This window comes from Aphis gossypii, unplaced genomic scaffold (assembly GCF_020184175.1).
Source record: "Aphis gossypii isolate Hap1 unplaced genomic scaffold, ASM2018417v2 Contig00252, whole genome shotgun sequence".
Lineage (NCBI taxonomy): Eukaryota > Metazoa > Arthropoda > Insecta > Hemiptera > Aphididae > Aphis > Aphis gossypii.
The window spans coordinates 212248-234393 of NW_026083041.1; the positions used below are offsets into that span (position 1 = coordinate 212248).

General features: G+C 30.8%; 2 protein-coding genes and 1 pseudogene across 2 annotated transcripts; 1 reads left to right on the forward strand and 2 right to left on the reverse strand.

Moving 5' to 3' along the window:
• Window positions 1–5013: 5013 nt before the first annotated feature.
• On the forward strand, window positions 5014–6105 carry LOC126553488 (uncharacterized). The gene has a single exon (XM_050208642.1). The coding sequence runs from the start codon at window positions 5014–5016 to the stop codon at window positions 5701–5703; it is 690 nt and encodes a 229-aa protein (XP_050064599.1). The 3' UTR covers window positions 5704–6105.
• A 5927-nt stretch (window positions 6106–12032) lies between these two features.
• Window positions 12033–13321, reverse strand: LOC126553485 (uncharacterized; annotated as a pseudogene).
• Window positions 13322–14254: 933 nt separating this feature from the next.
• Window positions 14255–15223, reverse strand: LOC126553504 (piggyBac transposable element-derived protein 4-like). The gene has a single exon (XM_050208657.1). The coding sequence runs from the start codon at window positions 15221–15223 to the stop codon at window positions 14255–14257; it is 969 nt and encodes a 322-aa protein (XP_050064614.1).
• Window positions 15224–22146: the final 6923 nt, after the last annotated feature.

The following is a 22146-nucleotide window of genomic DNA, read 5'->3' on the forward strand; positions in this document are numbered from 1 at the left end:
GGCCAGATATAGCATTCGCTGTAAACTATGTTAGTAGGTTTTTAAACAATCCAACGACGGTACATTGGACCATGGTAAAACGAATAATTCGTTACGTAAAAGGAACAACAAAATTTGGTCTATATTACAAATCTAACGTAAATTTATGTTTAAGTGTGTACTCAGATTCAGACTACGCAGGAGATTTAGGAACAAGACGTTCAACCTCAGGTCATCTGTTCATGCTAGGATTATCTACGGTATCATGGCAAGCGCAAAGGCAACCCATAGTAACTCTCAGTTCAACAGAAGCAGAATATATTCGGCATGTGAAACAATCAAAGGTTTGATTTGGATTGACAGATTAGTCAAAGAAATCTGCAACAACGCAACGGATGAACAACCGACATTATATGTGGACAATCAAAGTGCAATACGACTAGTGAAAAATCCAGAGTTTCATAAGAGGACTAAACACATTGACGTCAGATATCATTTCATTAGGGAAAAGTTTGAAGAAAACTTATTTCGACTACAGTACGTAGATACAGAAGAACAATATGCAGACTTTTTCACTAAACCACTTCCGAAGGATAGGTTTGAAAAATTAAGGCAGAAATTATCGTTGTTAGAATTACTTTAATTTTCATGATTATATAAAATATTAATTACGGGGGTGTGTTGAATATAATTTAACATTGTATAAAAGTAGCTTTATAATGTGCAATAACAACAACATAGTAAGTTGTTTTACAATCTGTTAAATCACACCACATATGGCGTGATATTAAATTAGCAAATAAGAGAGCTTATAAAATAGCGTGAGCCATGGGTCAATAGATCGTTAGTATAAAAGGCTGTGTATTAGTGTACTATGGAGGGCATTCTAGTATTGTCTAGGTGTACGTCATGTATGTTTCGTAAGCATAGAACTTACATTGTTAGAAGGCAATTTACTTTTCATACTTAGTTATGTGTTTTAGTTATAGTGAAATATTACGTATTCTTATTATAACTAATTGTGTTGTATATTTAATCTTTTGTCGATCCATTTTATAATCCTCGTTCAACATAAATGTTATATAAAATAGAAGTTGTGTGCGATGTTCAAATTAATAACATCACTCAACCTGGCGTTTGGCGTATCTAATACATTCCAGAGAAGTTAATAAGCAATATTTTCTAACTTCACAACACTAAAAATGCAGTCTATGTGACCTCTATGTTTTTGATATTTGTACACAGGGCATGTTTCTGTGTCTACAATAGATATCTCTTTAATCATATATTTGTTATTCACTCCAAGAATGCATTGAATGTCAATGATGCCTGTAGACATTATGGCTTGTCTTTAAAATAAGTTTCAATAGTATTGAGTTGACTATGTATAGCAGGTAATGTTTTTTCAAATCGTTTACTGCTTCTAGAATAGTTTGTAATGTAACTTCAGCTTTTATCATATGCTCTGTTATATCTATACACGTTAATTCCAACTTTTCTGTTTGTTCTTTTTGTAATTGAATAGATGTATGATTATCTTCAATTAAATGTTCAATTTTATTTAATTTATCCGAATATGATTTAATCGAATGTTTAAGATTTGAATTAATTTTTTTTATTTCACCAGACTGAGAACTACCGAACACGTTTATGGTAGAAACTCAACTAAAGTTATTTTCTAGTGTCACTTATATTGATCCAACTATTATGTGTATTGTCAAACCCCAGCCACTTTACAAATATCTGTGTCTCCTTCCTACGAATAATTTTTTCGATTAAATATTCGTTTGGGTAATTTGTTTTACATATTTCCTCAGAGTAAAAATAGCCAGCAATTGGTTTTCCTGTATAATCTTGTAATTGATATGTAATAGGCATGGTTTGATTAATTTTGATAATTTTGAATATTTCTGCAGACCAACTTGGTAAATAACCTTTTGTAAATACACTTTTATATGTACTTATACGAACGTAATCACTAATTTTTAAACTATTTTTTCTATTAATAATTTTGCGTGTTTTTATTTCAACTGATGTTGGATCCAAATCAGCTTGCGTCGGAGTCATCCGTATTGTTCTATGTTTTGTATACTAGATATAACATTACTACTATTTTGTTCTTCACTATGATCAGATATTTTATTTGATATTATGTTAGGTACTTTATCTTTTTCCATTATTTTAATTGGAAATACAAAGTCACTAGAACTATCTAATAATAAAATGTAAAATAATATTAGGTACTTCTGATAATCATTATTATTAAATAATAAATACCAGTATCAGTATCGTGATTTTTCTTGTTTGACTTTTTTACCCTCTTTCCACGACCAAGGCTTCTCTCAGATTCCGATAAAAATATATCTCTTTCTTTTTGAAAAGCTTGTTCATAAGTGTCTATAAATATTTATGATTAACATTAAAATATTACAAAATAATAATTAGGTAAGTTACCTATTATAATTAATCCAAAATTTAGAATAATTATCTGATCAAACAATATAGGTAACCTATATGTATAATATTATAACAATTTTTTTTACAAATAAATAAGTAAGATCAGTTTACTAAACAAAAAAAATTAAATTAAAGATAATTAAAATTGAATATAAATCATAAATAATATTATGTATTTAAAATAAATTGACTCTAATATTAAAGAAACAACATACAATTAATTCTGCTGAACACAAATGCACTAGCTACCTATGTTGTCCGTTAGTAAGATGAAGACAACACATACAAATAAGACTTCATCTTAATAAGCAAATAAATTTTTAGAATCATAGTATTTACACCAAAGGCGAACAGAAAAAACAACTACTAATAGAGTATATACCATACGTCGCAGTCATCAACATTGAAGACTTGGGTTGTCCTCGACTGGATCAAATATGTGATGAAGAAGGACGCCCTTCAAACGGTTGAATTTCAAATGGTTGAACGTTAAAATCTTGAACGCCAAAATATTGAACGATAAAATCTTGAATGTTAAATTATGTCAATATTTTGAACATTCAAAACCTTGAACGTCAAAACTTTGAACATCAAAATCTTGAACAAAAAAATAGGTTCCGTCAAAACCTTGAACGTCAAAATATTGAACACAAAAATAGTTTACGTCAAAATATTGAACACAACATTTTTATGCCTAATGCTATCCAGTTAAGGGGTAGATGGTTGACTATTCCCTCTACAGTTTACATGCACCGGTCTTTAGAATCAAGTTGTTTGACCGATATAACATATAAATAAAATGTTCTAAATTATATTTTAGTATTTTACAGGTTCTAAAAACTTACGACCTGTGTTCATAACTTAGCAACGTATACAATGATTTTAAGATCGCATGTGTAGCGAAGAACGAGTTGAGCAATTAAATTAATTATTATATTAATATGAAATTATATGACTTGTCTATAAGCAGTAAGTTATTTTACTTATAGCGAGTCAGATTAAAATGTTTAATAAGAAACAATTTTTCAATCATCGTCATTTGGTTTATTTGGTGTCTTCAACTTAAAAAAAATTGTTAGTGTCCTTATAGTTGTCAACTAAAATGTCCAATTATTATCGTAGTTCATCCAAAAAAACTATTATCAAAAAATCTATTCAAGCTACGTTAGTAACATAAGAATACGTTTTACTTACTTCAAACTCAATAAAAGTACGAATAATGTTGTGGCAATATAATACACAGTAATACAGTAGGAGATCCAGGTACCCCGCCCTCCCTATCGTGCGCGTGCCATGCCCCTCCATGCCGTGCCCCTCCCCTCCATGCCGTGCACGGCCATGCCCCCTCCCATCCATTCCTATCCACTACATTACCCCCCCCCCCCCCCGAAAATTATAAGTTGTCGAATTCAATATACTCAATACGATTTAGTTAAAAATTTACGGATATTTAAAATCATGTGCAGAATACGTTCGTTTTGAAAACAGTGTATTAGTTAATTTAAGTTTATTGAGAGTTAGTAGCCGATTAATAATATAATATATAACATAAATAAGTAATTATTGATGAGGTCTCATTATCTTTTATAGATGTGAAAAATGAAAGTGTCACATACACTTTCATATTTCATCTATAACATTTCAAGACAGCTATTAACTCTACTACGATTTAAAAGTTATGGTAAACAAAACGATTAAGATTATCACATATCTATGTTATACATTATCACCCGCAGTATTAATATTATAACAACTTGACATTTCTATAACACCTTGTTGTTATTAGTTATATATTATTTCTCTTTCAACTAAAAGTCATTAGGAAAAGGCTATTTATGTGTAGGACATCACTTTCCATTTTGGTATGTGATTATATATTTATCATACGTTGTATATGTGTATGGGGAAAATGTACCATATATAAGATACCTGATTTTACTCAAAGTAGTCATACTGTTCTTCAAGCTCTTGAAAGCAGTCTACAGTTTACTATTGTTATCAGTTCAGACTTCATTACGTAAAAATGTTTAAGTGTAGTGTTTGTGAAAAAGTTTTCACTGTGAAATCTAATATGTTGAGACATGAAAAATCTCACAAACAAATTAAATTTCAATGCGGTCCTTGCAAACAAGATTTCACCCGTCAAAGTAATCTGGCCGATCACGTACAGAAAAACATGGTATGTATTTTATTAAGTATTTATCTATGTATAAAATTAGTGACTTATATTTACGAATATCGAATTTTCTATATATTGATAAACAGATTAAACTAATAACCGATACTAGCCCAAATTAAAATAATAATAATTCATCGTTTTTCTAGTATATATTTCATTACTAAAATTTTTATATTAATATTCATATTAACACATATAATTAACACAATAGTTTCGACCGTTGCTCAGTACAGACGTACGTTTTATTTTCGCTCTCTTATCTGTCGTGTTTTGTGTATTGCTGCATTGCTGTATTATCTGTACGGATTACGGCAAACGACTCTATATCTATAGAACCCGCTACGTCACCATATAATTATTATAACACAACATATTATTCGAAATAATTATCAAACGTTATGGAAACGAAAATCGATGAAATTTTAAAAACTGTTAATGATTTGAAAGTCACAAATAATAAAATTATTTCTACGATAAACACCCAAAATGAAAAAATTAGTCGCATATCTAAGAAGGTTGATGACCTTTTTGAAAACGTCTCTAATCTAACAAAAGCTAACCAGGATCTTAATTTAAAAGTTACTAATCTAGAGATTAAAATATTAGATATGGAGCAAAGTATAAATAAAGAAAACAATGCACCACCTGAACAAAACATTATCGAGGAACTAATGGATAGACAGTCGAGATCAAATAATATTATTCTATTTAACTTAACTGAAGATGATAACGAGGATGATTCACAGAAAATTAAAAACGTTATTTCTAGTTTAAATCAGAAAATTGAACAATTTACATTTTTTCGTCTCGGAAAAACAAAATCAAATACTCCGGATAAGCCACGTCCAGTAAAAATTCTTCTTTCAAGTCAATCAGATGTGTTTAATATCTTACGAACACAAAAAAATTTGAAAACAACAACGAAATGGTCAAATGTTCGTTTTTCGTCAGATAGAACTACTAAGCAACGAGAAGAAATGGGAATCCTTAGAAGAACGTTACAACAACGTAGAGATAATGGTGAGCAGAACATAATCATTAAATATATTAAAGGTATCCCGAAAATTGTAAACACTACAAAAAACTGATAAGCACACCACCCACTTGTTTAAATTTGTACTACCAAAATGTCCGTAGCTTAAATAATAAACTATCATGTCTAAAATCTCAAGCTCCTAGCTCAATATATGATATATTTATATTCACAGAAACTTGGTTAAAAGAAAACGTTATGTCAACTGAATTAGGTTTTTATAATTATAATGTATTTAGACATGACAGAACAAATGAATCAAGCTCATTATCTAGAGGTGGTGGTGTACTTATCGCTATTCGTAATAATATTTATTCTAAGCTTATTGAAATTGTAATTAATAATATAGAACTATTATTTGTATTGATAAAAATGTCTAATCTTACTTTTATTATTGGATCTGTGTATATGCCTATTAAATCAAATGTTATATTATTTAACGAATATTTCGATACGGTCGAGCTATTATGTAAAAATTATAAAAATACAATTCTCTTATTGTTTGGTGATTTTAATTTACCATCAGCAAATTTTTTAAATGCATCTTCTTATTTCAATGATAAATTAGCTTATTTAAATTTGAATCAAATAAATAGTATTAAAAACAGTAAAAACATTATGCTTGATTATATTTTAACAAACTCTACTGATGTTGATATTAAATCATGCATAAATCCTATTGTCCCTATTGATGTATTTCACCCACCAATTTTAGCCACTTATACCCATAACATTATAAATTATTTACCAATCATAGAATATATACATAACTGGCACGGCGCAAGTTATATTTCTATTGTAAAATATTTAGGAGATATAAATTTTATGGATTACTTTACTAAAAATAATTTAAATGATTGCTTGGAAGTATTTTATGGTCACATTAATTATATTATAGAAAATTTCATTCCCAAAATGCAGAAACATGATTTTAAATTTCCTATTTGGTTTAGCAAAGAGTTAAGATGTCTTATTAAACAAAAAAAAATAGCTCATGATTTATACAAATACTCAAATGATTTAAAAAATTATTTTGAATTTTCTAAACTGCGTTCTAAATGTAAACACATCAGACACCGAGATTACAGTTTATATACAATAAACTCACAAAGAGAAATAAAAAACAATCCTACATTTTTTTGGAAATTTGTAAATGATAGTAGTACAAATAATCATAAGTTACCTAACGTAATGTCTTATTTGAATAAAGAAGCTGATAATGAAAAGGACATTATACATTTATTTAAAGATTATTTTTCTGATACATATGTCTCAAATAATAATACTTATCCTCAAAGTGTTGTGGAAGAAAATAATTTAACCCCTATTTCAAAAATTCAACTTAATCAGATAGATGTTTTTAACGAACTATGGAATATTAATCTCAAAACAGCAATAGGTCCTGATAAATTATCTCCAATATTTTTACAAAAATGTGCATTCATACTTACTCCAGTTATTACTGCGTTATTCAATAAATCATTAGAAACCGGTATTTTTCCTGATCAATGGAAATCATCATTCATTACTCCTATTTTTAAAAAAGGTAAAAAAAATCTAATTAATAATTATCGCCCAGTATCAAAATTATCCATTATTCCTAAATTATTTTCTAAACTGGTAAATAAAATTGTTACGAAATTATGCAATCCATTACTTTCAAATGATCAACATGGTTTTAGACAAAACAGGTCAACAGTTACAAACCTAAGCATATTCAAACACTCGATCCTACAGTCATTTAGTACTCACTCACAAACTGATGTTATTTATACGGATATGGAGAAAGCATTTGATAGGATAAATCACAAACTATTAATTAGTAAACTTAAATCTTATGGGTTTGCTGAACCACTTATTTCGTGGTTTCATTCGTTTATCACAGGCCGTACTCAGGCTGTCAAATATGGTAACCATCTATCTGAAAAAATTAACGTTACATCAGGAGTTCCTCAAGGAGACCACTTATCTCCAATATTATTCTGTCTTTTTATAAACGATATATCAAAAGTAGTTTCATATTCAAAAATCTTACTGTTTGCCGATGATGCAAAGATATTTAAAGAAATTAGAACCATGGATGATGCTATTAAACTACAGTTTGATTTAGATAATATCTTTATGTGGTGTCGAAATAACGATTTATGCTTAAACTTGAAAAAATGCTCTACGATTACTTTTTCTATGAAAAAGACGACGATTATACTCAATTATTCTATAGCAGATATTAGTTTATCAAGAGTATCTATAGTAAACGACCTTGGAGTTTGGTTTGATGTTAAACTCTCTTTTAATGACCATTTACATTATATTAGGAACAAAGCGTTTGCGAAATTAGGTTTTTTAAAACGCACATGTGCAAATTTTAGAGATCAATTTGCATTAAAAACTTTATACCAATCTATTGTCCGTTCTCATTTTGATTATGCATTAATAATTTGGCATCCATATTCAAAAACTAGCATACAGAGTTTAGAGAAAGTTCAAAATAATTTTATTCGTTTCTTATGTTTTCAATGTTTTGTCTTTAGAACTCCACATTCAGATTACGAATTGGAATCAAGTGTTTTTAACATATTTTCGCTTGAAACCCGTTTTCTTCAAATAAAACTAAAATTTTTATACAAAATAATAAATAATATGATTGATTGCCCTGAAATACTCCAAAACTTAAATTTTAAAATAAATGCAAAAAATTCTAGAAAAAAAAACTTATTTTACATAAAAACTGTAACCACGTCCTACATGTCAAATTCGCCGTCAAATATACTAATGTTAGCTGGTAATTTTGTTGAAAATATTGATTTTTTTAATACATCTTTGACAGAATTTTCTGTTCAAATATTAAGGTATATAAAATAAAAAATTATAAAGATTTTTGTTTTTATTTTTATTATTAATTTAAGTTTTTCATGTATTACTTTGTATTCTGTGTATACCTTAAATTAACCGTAAATTTTAAAATTGTTGTAAATTATTTTTGTAAATTATAAATTCATACCATTATAAACTCATAACCATAAACAATTTTGTATTATATTATATATATATATAAAAAAAAAAAAAAATGTAATTTGGAATTAAATTTCCGTTAATAAAGATTATTATTATTATTATTATATAATTATTTAATAGAGTGTGTAATTAAATATTAAGGAATAAATAATATTTTAATATACTTAAAAATATCGAATTTTCTATATTGAAAAATAATATAAACGAATAACCGACACTAACCCAATTAAAATAGGTAATAATAATCCCACGTTAGCCTAGTATATAATTTCTTTACTATAATTTTTATATTAATACCGTAATTATTAAATAACGCTCATTTCCATAAAATTACTAAAGTAATATTATATGAATATAAAATTGTTTAGGGCTTGCAATTAAGGGATAAATAATTCAAATATTTAAATATATATATATATATATATATATATATATATATTAATTTATATGAAAAATATCGCATGTTTAGTATAGATTACATAAGAAAAATCTTTTATTCTATAATTAATTCTTAATAGGTTTTGTTAAGTATGGTTCTGAATATAATTTGGCTATGGGTATCGCAGTCGGACAGCAGCAGCAGCATCAGCAGTCATTAAGTGTGTAGCAATTATTATATTATTAAAATGTATTGGAATCGATAATAATAATTGTTATTATTATTTCTATAAGGTTCGGTGGGTATCGTAGATAGTGTTGCATCCACGTCAAATATGAATGATTCCATTCCACAGCAAGCCCCCACTCCTCCCGCTCCGTCAGTTAAACGCGCTAATACCAACTCGGCGCGTAATATTGTAAAGTTTAAAAAAGCCCGCATAGGAATGGTTAATACGCCGGGTTTTATCGAACTCGACTCTGCACTTGATAGAACCGTAGTATGGTATTACAGGGGGAATACCGAGAACTGTGTGAGTTATCCGGCGTTTTTAGACTCGATAAAACTCGAGTTGATTGAAAAAATCAATTATTGCGTGCGTATTAACCCGATCAAATATAATTTGAAGTTGGAGAGCGTGTACGCACATAGAGAATTACCAGCCGAGGACAGAGCTTTTAAAACCATGTCGAGGGAGGCGTACATTCATAGTGATGTGAGTGCTATGGTCGATGAGGACTTTGCAGTGCTCATGTCCGAGGAAGATCGATATATGAAAAAGGGGTCGGGCTTCACACTATCTAGTATCGATGGCTTACTGCTAGGTATCTATGAACATACCCCTCTTGGAGGGTCTTCGTATATCCAACTCCCAGAAAACATTATGCGGAAAAAGGCCGTCATTAATCCAATGAATATTGACGATGACTGCATCAAGTGGGCTATTCTAGCTCGACACGTTCCAGTAGGTCACCATAATCGTGTAGGACAAAAATATTATAATGAAGAGCATCGGTACGATTTTTCCGAACTATCCTCCCCGACACTTATTTCGGAAATCCATATATTCGAACGACGGAATAAGGGGGTGTCGGTAAACGTATATGGATTGAAACCCGGTAAGGGGGGGGAAGTGGGAAAGGGGGGGAAGGGGAAAAAAGTAAGTTGGTGAATATTACAAAAACAAACTGTATATATATCGAATCAAACTTAGTTATGGGGTCATTCAATAACGGAAAGCCAGTGTCATACAATACATGAGTTCTATCCGAATGTACCTCCGGGCTACTAAGTGATAGAGATTCCAACACATTTGGTTTTTTATTCCATCAATTGTTCATCTATAACGCATGCAGAGATAGCATTAAAAAATCAGGATAACGAGTTAATCGATCTACGCGGAGAACCGGTATCAATACGATTATTAATCAAGGACTTATGATAAAATGGGTTTACAGTTTTATAATATAAATACTCGAGTATACGAAAAACCTGCTAGTCGCGTTAGTGACATTATCAAGTTAACAACTCTGAGGAAGAAAAACGAAATTTTAAATACTCTAAAGTGGGAGGTGACCTAACAGCTGAAAATTTAGCTTTTCTACAATCACTAAACGCTGTTTAATATGGATGATGTGTATTTAGACGTATCGGCTGGGTATGTTGACGATTGTAGGATAACACAAATTGATTATCATTCCTTTCTACCTTATTCAACATCTGCCGTCTCTAATAATGATGAAGTACGTATTGCCTTGCATAACACAGAGTCATATACTCTACCTTGTGAAAGTTATATCTATATAGAGGGAGCAATAACCAAACCTGCTGAAATAACAGATGACATTCGATTTATAAACAATGGATTAGCATTTCTTTTTTCCGAAATGAAATATGAATTGAACGGAATTCAAATTCAGAAACTTGCTAACCCAGGTATAACTACAACATTGAAAGGATACTGTTCGTATAATAAATCGGACATAGTGTCATGCTATAACGCTGCCTGGGATGATGATATTAAACATTTTAATAAAGATTTTATTGAGAGCGGTATGTTCAACGGGTGTATTAATCTTAAGGATTTGTTTGGTTTTTGCGAGGACTATAAACGTATTTTAATAAACTGCAATCAACAATTGATATTAAATAGAGCTTCAATAGATATAAATGCGGTTAAGCAGTATAAAAACAATGACGTTGTTCTAGACGCACCTAAGCTAAAAGACGTTAAGATAAATATCACGAAAATATTGTGGAGAATGCCTATAATTAAGGTCAGCGACAGAGAAAAAATACAGCTGTTGAAAATAGTAAACCGTCAGAAACCTTTGAAATGTGCGTTTAGATCATGGGAGTTGTGCGAATACCCATTTCTCCCTCAAAACACATCACACTCATGGAAAGTAAAAACATCCAATAAATTAGAAAAACCACGATATGCTATAATCGAATTTCAGACCGATAGAAAAAACAGTATGAACAAAGCAATGTCGTATTTCGATCATTGTAATATCAAAAACTTGAAGGTTTATTTGAATTCCGAGGTATTCCCTTACGAAGATTTTCAAAGCGACTTTACTAAGAACAAGATGGCTACATTATACCACGCATACGCCGAGTTTCAGAAATCCTACTACGGTCGTGATAATGTTACACCTCTATTGACTCGATCGGATTTCAAAAAACTATCACCAATTATAGTTGTGGATATGAGCAGACAGAACGATAATGTAAAAACCTCGACTGTCGACCTCAGGATTGAGATCGATACCGAAGAAGCTTTTCCAGCCTCCACCTCAGCATATTGCTTAATATTACATGACCAGATAATAACTTATATTCCATTTAACGGTGAAGTAATAACAATGTAAATATTTATTGTATAACTTAATATTATAAATAAAAAATACTTTTTATATAAATATCATGTCTTTTTATTTCTTATAAATTATTAATCGTATAATTAATTATCAAAAAGAGTTTGTTATGTACCACACTCATTATAATGGTCTTGGAAACATTGCATACGTTGCGTGGTTTGCATCTGATACGGTTCGCACATTGAAAAAATCGGGACCATCATTTTCATCGAGTGACAGCATGCCGTCAAATGAATCGTACGGCTGAAAAAATAAATATTTTTATAAGCATATTTTCATATATAAATTATGTATTTATAATTATTTTATAAATTACCTTCACATTATTTACTTTTTCATCATGCATGTCAAATATGTCGACTTTCGTGATGCTCGAGGGCAAATAGGTTGGCGAGGTCGGTGAAATGATTGTTAAATTACCATCAAACGGCTAAAATAAATAAATGATTAAATCTTTATGTACATAGTATAAATATATTGGCTATACCTTTGGAGACATTTCCCCATTCCACCGTTGCATGCAATGTTCAGTTAATTGCGCTAATGCATACATTTTGAGCTGACTAATGAAATCGACATCATGTTTAGGACTGCTTGCAATAATATGTTCATCACGTACATTTTTAATAAACGTAGTCATTTCTTCACTCCACATTCCACTTTGGAAAGTTCACCATTAATATAATTCGTAAATATATCGAATTGTTTTAAGACGATTGGATGCATTATAGTTGATTTTCGTACGATTGATTCGAAAATGCACCATTCCAAATAGTGAAGTCGTATGAGTTCTGTACGATTTAAAAGAATTCGACATCCGTCGTGTATCTTGGACTCTATTACTAAGGAGTTTTCACCGCTATACATCATGCTAAATAACTTGAAATTCTCTGTCTCAAGAAAAATGGTTCTTTTATATTTCGCCGGCTGCTCCAAAATAAATGATAGGATATTACCCATCAGTGAAAATATTCTTTTTAGAAACTCAGTTGAAATATTAATATAACGTGATGGTGTTATTATATGCACCGCCACTCTGAACATATCAGTCGGATCGATCCCAATATGTATAAACTTACGTTTCACGAAGTTCAACGTATAGTTAGTAGAATCGATAAGCTCCGAAGGCGGTGTTGGAGGGACATATGTAAAGGTTTTCTTGTATATAGCCACATTATCCGTGATTGAACCGGCCATATTTAGAAACACTTGTAAATTTATTTCTTAAACGTGAAAAAATGATTTTAAGTATAGAGAACAATGACTCGTTGCTAGAGTGAATGTATTACTACTGACGATATCGCACACACCACTTTGCTTTATTTATACCCTAAAATATTGTGATTATAATAGTTTTGTTTACATCGTATTGAGTATATTGAATTCGACAACTTATAATTTTCGGGGGGGGGGGGGTAATGTAGTGGATAGGAATGGATAGGAGGGGCATGGCCGGGCACGGCATGGAGGGGCATGGCAGCGATAGGCATGGCGGGGCATGGCACGCAACCGATAGGGAGGGCGGGGTACCTGGATCTCCTGGATTTGCGGGGGGCACAGAACCGACCAAAACATACTACTGCTCCCCAAAAAGCTTAGTATTATGGGCTCAAATGTGTACAATATCTCAAGTTCCTTAAGCTTAATCTATGTTTCAAATTTTTTAAAGTCCGCCCTAAGAGAAAGCTGATATCTGAGAGTTAGAATAACCGGCTGAATTCATTTGTGCAAAGATACACTGGAGATTGATATTGATAGGACTTGGCCGGCGCACCACCATGTGTTCAGATAAATAATAAATAAACTAATATTTTATATTTATATACAATTCACATGAAAAAACCCAAATAATTATTTTACATTACAGGGAATGAAGAAGATTTTATTATTGAAGAAGAATTAGATCCTGATATAATACGGATGATGGAAACGGACAACAGAATACGAATGTTGGAAATAGAAAGCTTACCATTTGTTCAGGTTCCATCTGTTCTTCCATCAATAACTAACTCTGATCGAATGTGTGTAGTTGTTGGATTTTAATATTAACAAGTTGACTGCCATGAAGACCATTATTGGTACTCATTAGTTTTGTTATCTACGCCATACTATTTTTAAGTTATTTGTCATTCACGCTTTGAGTACCAATCCTGATATTCACTTAACTTATTTCTCAGGCATTGAATGCCAAAATTGGTACTCACTTTTAACATGTGTTAAACTATTGAAGACCGTATTTGGTACTCAATTTAGCCATTGAAATGAAAAGTACAGAAAAAATTCTATAAAATGATGTTAATAGCAAAGTTTAATTTAAATTTAATTGGATTTTACAATAATTTACATGAATGGGTCTTAAAAAAACATTCTAGACAAAAATATTTTAAACACTTGGTACATTTAGTCTGAACTCTACGTGTAATCTTTTGAGCATGTTGTCTCCCACCTTGTTCAGCCATTTCTTTGTAACAGATATAACATTTCCCTCGTTGCGCATTGATAAGAATATGTTTCTCTTCACTTGGTTGAACTTCGATTTTTTTAATCAAACTATGAATTATACTTTCACGAAATTGAGTTACACTAATTTTTTTTGAAGTTACAGCAGTATACAAAGACATCGCATTTAATAAACACGTATTCAATAAGATTTCAAACATGACTTTTCGATACCATTTCAATGATCTCCGAAGTGGTGAATGATATGAGCTTCTTAAATCACAAATATCAACATACCCTTTTGCTTTGTTATAATCAATCACCATTTGAGGTTTTACAACTTGTTTTCCTCGTTTATTATTCACTACTACCGTATTATTTTTATGTTTGGTTGATAGCATTAATACGTCCCGCTTATCTTTCCATTTAAGAACAACTATATTATTTTGACTTTGACTTGACATAATTTCTCCTTTTTTTAATTTTGCTTTTACAACCGATACTGGATTAAATTTTCTATTTGAACGTAATGTCCCCACCAAATTCGTTGATCGATTAAGAAGTTGATTAGCAAGAGTTACTGACGTGTACCAGTTATCAGTATACATTGTTCTCCCTTTATCTAAATAGTCCTCGGCCAACTCCATTACTATTTTAGTGGAAACACCTACACCAGGTACTGACTCTTGGGCCGCATAAATTTTAAAGCCGATTGTATAGCCATCATTAATACACAATTTAAATACTTTTATTCCGTATCGATGTCGTTTATTTTTTATAAATTGACGAAATGATAATCGTCCAACGAAAGGAATTACAGATTCATCAATACACATATTTTCAGAAGGTACGTTCCACATTTTAAATTTCATCACCAATAAATCTACCAAATTACGAATTTTGAAAAGTCTATCACCTGGAGGGCATTCTGCATGTGTTTGAACAGTGAAATGTTCTTAAAATAATTTCAAAGCGATTTCTGGTCATGTATTTTGGGATTTCAGAACGATATAAATAACTTTTACTCCAATATGATGCCAAACTCGGTTGCGGAGTTAACCCCATCCACATAACTATACCTAAAAATGTTTTCATTTCATCAATATTAACTTCTGTCCATTTTTTCAATCTAGATTTAGGACGTAAAGGAAGTGAACACAAATTATTTCCGTATCTATTAGTTTCATTAACTAATATACTTAAAATTTCGTTATCCACGAACAAGGAAAAAAAATCAAATGGCATTCCATCAATTAAAGTATCAAATAAATCTGGATTTATTCCAAACGTTTCATTTGTTCATTGAAAACTGGACAGCTAACATTTTCACTCACAGGACCCCAATTTGGTTCAGTTTGAGTTGGTGTTTGAATAATAGGTATAATAGAGGTATCATCGTCACTCGAATCAGAAACATCAACATACTCCAAATCACTATCATCCTACACATACAATAAAAACAATTCTGAACACCTACCTACTATACAACAATAATTTATGGGGGATATAATTTTAAAATATCTTACCGAAAGATTTAAATTGAAATCAGGATCTGCATCTGAATCGTCAACAAATGAATTATCAGACACATCTTCATCAGAACTTAGAGCAGCCAAAATTTGATCACGATTCATGTTTTATTTCGTATTTTATGTACGAGTTTTTTTACAAACAAAACAATAAATTGATCAAAATCACACTAGGGTGGCGATGATACTAAAGCCTTCACTGCTGTTGTCCCGACAATATTGTGATATAATGATATTTATCAGTTTACAGGAAAACTTCATATTATAGTCTATTTTAAGTCGATATACGCACATGCACGTGGCCATAACGTAATCGGGAGTAGGATTTATGATATAATAGGCATTGAATACCTAAAATGGTACTCACTCCGATTTTTATTTTTTTTTTTTTATTTATAATCAGTAGTATAATAACAAATGATTACGACAAAAATATTATTAGATTTCTCTGAAAAATACTCAAGGCCCACATGATAAATCTGTAAAATTTGCCTTGGCGTAGTTATAAGTATTGTTGAATACCAATTATGGTACTCACGGCGCTAAGAACCATTATAATAAAAATGGCTCGGCAGTCAACTTGTTAAAATATTACAAATTATACTACATTTATAAGAAATGTTAAAATACCTAGATAAGGCAGATCAAATAGTTGATATTTGATAACTACGAGTACCTGTTTCAATTTGTCATTTATGTACAAGTATGAACAATGAAGTAATACAATAATATAACGTATTAAAATTGTGCTTAGAAATTTGTAAATAATTATCAATAATGTAAGTATAGTCGTCAACTTTAACATACAAACATTTTAGAGTGTGAAATTGGTAACAACTATTTTATGGCCCAAATGGGTACGTATTTCAAAGAGTTAAGAACGTGGGTAAAATCAGTGGTAAATTTATTTTTACCAGACACCTTTTTAAATTTGTTTCATTTAAAGTATGTAGTTAAGTAGGCTTTCCTATGCTTGGAAACGATGGTGGAGTCAACATTTGGCTGTCGGACTTAGTTTTGAAATTGTAGCTATTTGAAGTCAGAAGTGTTCAAGGCCCTTCCAAAGTGAAGTGTCGAATTTCAATAAACAATATTTTTGTTTCATAATATAATACAATTATTAAAAGTAGGTCTTAAAATGATCCTATAAGTTCTAAGAATTTTTAAGACTTTATTGGATACGCTTATGACTGATGATAAAATACCCAAGGTGGTTGTATATCCATCTTGACAATACCTAAAAACCATATCTACTTTGCCGAAGTTAAAATTGATAGGTAACATAAAAATTATAACATCAACGGTATGACATTTGAAATACTGAAATTGTTGAACCAATAAAAGAAAGTATTTATTGATTATTTTATTTAAATATTTATTAATAATTTTGGTATACATTTGTGATAAACGTAAAAGCGTTTTAAAATAGGTAAGTAGGTACTACAAAATAGTAGGTACCTACCTACTAAAGTATTTAGAATGTATTTGTATATTTTATAATTAAATACAAATCAAACCAAGAATTTAAATACGTACCTATGTTGAATACATTTGAAAAATATTCTTAACAATGTAGTGATCTCTCACTATCGTTTATAAATGAGTGCTTGACATCTGCAGTTGGATCAAGTTGTCGAGAAAAGATTACGGGTTTTAAAAGTGAGACAAAGACACAATGTTAATACAAGAGTTTATTAAAATTAAAGTTATAATTTGTTACAATAAAACAAGTATATAAGAATTTGAGGACAGCACGTTAAGTAGCTGCCCGAGAAAAAGTTAATCTAAAATTTGGACATAGACTAGCTCTATGTGAATGTGAAACTAATTCTAAAAATTAAGACGGACAGAGACCTGTATTTATATGGTTCTCTGTACCCCCTGGTTGTACATGATAGAGACTAGGAAATGGACAAAAAGTGTGTTATAGAATGTTGTCATTGTAGCTACAAAAGTGGTTTTGCGCCCAAGACACTTAACCCTGGATTGGACTTGTTGTTGTGCTATTATACCAAGGCGTGCGCATCTATGATTTATGTGCATGGCTTGTTTGTCAAAAGGGCAAGAAAAAGTTGTTTGTGGCTGTGTTTTCCCATACGCTTTGATTCTTGGAAATTGCCATCAAATTTAATTACGTATCGCTACGAGTATGATAATAAAATATTTAAATGTGAAGAACCTCGTAGTATATGTAAATGAGTTAAAATAGAAAAGAAAATAGTGAGACGACTCCGTCGGCTTACTACATTCCTCCCCTCGAAGCTGGAAGTCCCCGACTTTCTTACTTAAAACCGTAAGGTTGTAAATTTGCATAGTGGGGCTCCGGCTATTTCTTGCTGTAAGTGGAAATTCAATTATGTCTTCGTTTTGATTTGTTGTTGCTGGTGGATTAAGCTCTTGTCTTTCCTCTTGAGTATGTTCTGAAAATTGGGTTTTGCATTTTTCCGTTAATTTCGTCTTTATGCTGTGTATTATCATCAGTGTCATAATTATAGCAACAAAACTTATGGTTATATATAATGCATAGTTAAACATTTGTTGTATGTCTTGAATTTCCTTGATTTCTATGTTGATTTTGCTTTGACTGTCCAATTGATTTTTTGAGTTAGACACTAAGTGTAAGTCGTCCATGTTATTTGTTTTTACATGATAGTCTTTCATTAAACCGTTAGTCTCTGTTCGTGGTGAATATTGGTTACGATCTATTATTGATTTTGGATTAAAATCGCGTATTCAGATCTGTAATCAATTTTTCCTGGTAATAATATGTCTCTTGTGGCGAAACCTTTGCAAGTTTCGTTTAAGTGTATTACTCCTACTCCTTCGATTGTATGGCTTGTTGATTCCTTGTCTTCATCACAGGTAACGAATAACACGTCATAGTTGGTTACGTATATCCATTCATTTTTGAATCTTTTTTATGAAAGATAGTTGTACCGATTTGAACATGCATTACTTCACAATTGGTTGGAACTTTTGGTGGATCCTGTAATAGTAATACTTCGCATGTTGGTCTAATGTTACGAGGATGTAAAGGATTAACTTCAGGACATAATAGGAAGTCTCTAGCGTGTTTACAATGAGTATAGTAAAATTCATCATAGGTTGCATAATGTTCTTTAGACTTACTATAGCTAGATACTTATTAATAGGTTTTATATAAACGCAATCATTGCCAGTACATACTGGTACAGGTATTAAATTATATAAAATAAAATCATTTTGATAATTAAAGGTAAAGAAATTATAAAAACTAGGTTGTCGTTAGCATAATAAATAGCAATATCTGAGAGTTTCACCAGTTCATAAATGTTAGTTATGACTAAGTCAGTGGGTAAATCAGTTCCCCCTGGTAATGATACTTTAATATCTTTAACGTGTTCTAATAACTCCTGTGGAGTTATTAAACTTGGGTGAATAACTCCTATCTTTGCTTGATGTATTTTTCTAGTAACGTATTTGTTTCCAATATATGTTTTGTAATTAATAGATTAACTTGTATAAAATGTTTTGTTAAGTAGTTTTTAACCTGTTGTTCATCTGTAATATTTGTTAATTCGTTTATTTCTAATGACATATTAACATATTTGTTTGTTCCTATATCATGGTTTAGTTGTACCACTTTAATTTGCTCTTTAATCAATTTAGATTGTGAGGTATTTTGTGCTACTCCTATGTTAAAGTTAAACTTTTTTATGCATTCTAAGTTACATATTCCATAAATTAACTTAGCTGCTTTTGCTGCGAATTTAAGAAGAGCATTACGTTTACTAATTACGTGTCCTATGGAATCTAAAACTTGTGTCTTTTGATGTTGTAAATTGTTAATTATGTCGTCGGCTACAGTAAGTAGACCGTTACAGTTAAAGTTATTTGTTACTGGGTTATGCATATGTGTAACACATAATACTTTTGTTTTTTCAATCATAATATTTATGTAGTCAAATTGTTCGTTATATTTAGTGAGACTAATATATGCAGTAAGGTCCCATTGAGAAGTTATAAGTTTCAACGGTCCGCGATTTTCGTAGTAGATACCGGAATGTTGAGTTAAATGTTCGTCTGTGAATCTTAATGTTCCCGACGTGAACGGTATCATTAAAATTATTAGTCTGAAAGTTGTTTATGAAATTAATAAAACTGATTATTCATTTACTATATCGTTAAAGTAAATTGTTATGAACTACTTAATATCAGTTATTACTAAAAGAAAGTTGTATTTATATATAATATATATATTCCAAAAATTAAAAATATTAAATAAAATTGTATTTTAGTAAAATAAAACCCAAAAATAATAAAAAAAAATAATAAAAAATAATATACCCATTTCCATAAAAAAAAAGTGCCAATATAAGCTGAGTTGGCTTAATAAAATAATGAATAAGTATATTATATAAAAGAAAATTAACCAATGATAGCGTCATTTATTTGGACACTATATCTAAGTCGTAGATATCTAAACAGGCATCCAGACCAAATTACATCGGTTACGGGGTTATGTGCTTCTATACACCCATGATCCCCTCCACAAGTTAGACCGTGTGCTTCTGTTAGACACAGCGCACGACCGTTTTTTGCTATATCCCCGATATAATGTGAAACTATAATTGTTTTTCCGTACAGTAGTTGTAAGAAAAATTTTCCGTTGGAGTCAACGTCCCATCCCCTCATTGAAAGAGCGATGTGCGGTGCCCCTAAAGCGTCCAGTATTTTGATGTCTGTACTACCCTCCCATAGTACGATCACATCGTAATTTTTTATTAAGTTAAGTATTTGTTTTTTAGTTAAGTTAGTTTTAGTTGAGTGGTCCGAGTCATATATCTGGGCAAGTACTGGGTACAATGTTTTTGGTTTGTCTTTAAAAATTCTTACTAAATGGTGAACCATGTCTTTCCATTCTTTTGGCGTAACCACTCTATTTTCTTTTAGTAGTAACGCGCGCCCTTCCAGTTTCGTAACTAGACCTGGCGAGTGTCGACCCATTAATGCTCCTGATATTAGAATTAAGTTGTCGCGCCCTAGATTCGTAAACTCGAAATCCATGACTGCGTATTGAATACTACAATTCATTATCCACACAAAAAAAAATACTTATGTCAAAAAAAAAACAAAACAAAAAAAATAATAATAAAAATAAAATGAAGTAGAAATAGAAAATTAAATGAAAATAATAGACAGAAAGAAACAGATTGAGAGGTTTAGAACAAGACTAGATTACAGAAGCGTAAGTCTAACATAGTCAAATATGTCTGTTGCGTCTTCGGCATTGTCTATATAGGTTTTCAAGTAATGACAAAAAGGTTTTGTAAGTGGACGTTGGTTTTTGTCATGTCGTGTGTAAAATGGTTTAGTGTTCTAGTTATGTTTAAAATTTCTTCAGCTGAAAAAGTTTGAAGTAAATTTTTGTTCGCTAGATCGATATGTTTTAATAAACAATTTGGTATTTCGTCGTGAACTAAAACATCAGCGTTGTGCTGTTCGCGTCCTATTACGGCGCTAAGTTCCTTTAGGAAAATATGTTGTTTAATTCTAAAACAGAAAAAAAAAAAAAAAAAAATTGTAGCGGATAGAAAAGTAGAGAAAAAAAAACTGAAAACTAAATGATTGTTAATATAGATTAGACTTATTGACTTGAACTTTGTTCATCGTCGTAATACCGTTTAACATTATTTTTATGAATACGATACTCGCGTCTACCTTTTTGTATTGTTATGTTTTCGTTATCATGTACTAGTAACACTTCGTATGGCCCTTGCCAATTAAAGCTTAGTACGTTTTTCTTATTATGTTCTCTAATAAGTACTTTGTCACCTACGTGAAGTTCAATTTCGTTTAGAGATTTGTCATAGTAAGTTTTGTTTGTTTCTTTTTTCTTAATTAAATTGTCCCTAGCTATTTTATGAGCTTCCTGCATCATACGTTTAAGATCGAATACATAGTTATCGTAATTGTATTGTGGTTCTGGGTCTTTATTAAAAGCTGATGGAATATTTGGCTTAGTACCGAACACGAGTTCGTAAGGCGTAAAATTAGTTGAAGTGTGAACAGTTGTATTATAGCAAAAAGTTGCGTAACATAACAATTTATCCCAGTTGCTATCTTTATCGACAAAACTTCGTAGATACGTTTTTAACGTTTTATGACTACGTTCGAGAAAACCGTTTGTTTGTGGATGCCAAGCAGTTGTCTGTACCTTTTTTATGTCTAGTAGTTTACACATGCCCTTAAAAACATCGGATAGAAAGTTGGTT

Coding starts and splice junctions, on each gene's coding strand:
- LOC126553488 (XM_050208642.1), top strand. CDS start 5,014: ATGGAAACGAAAATCGATGAAATTTTAAAAACTGTTAATGATTTGAAA.
- LOC126553504 (XM_050208657.1), bottom strand. CDS start 15,223: ATGTGGAACGTACCTTCTGAAAATATGTGTATTGATGAATCTGTAATT.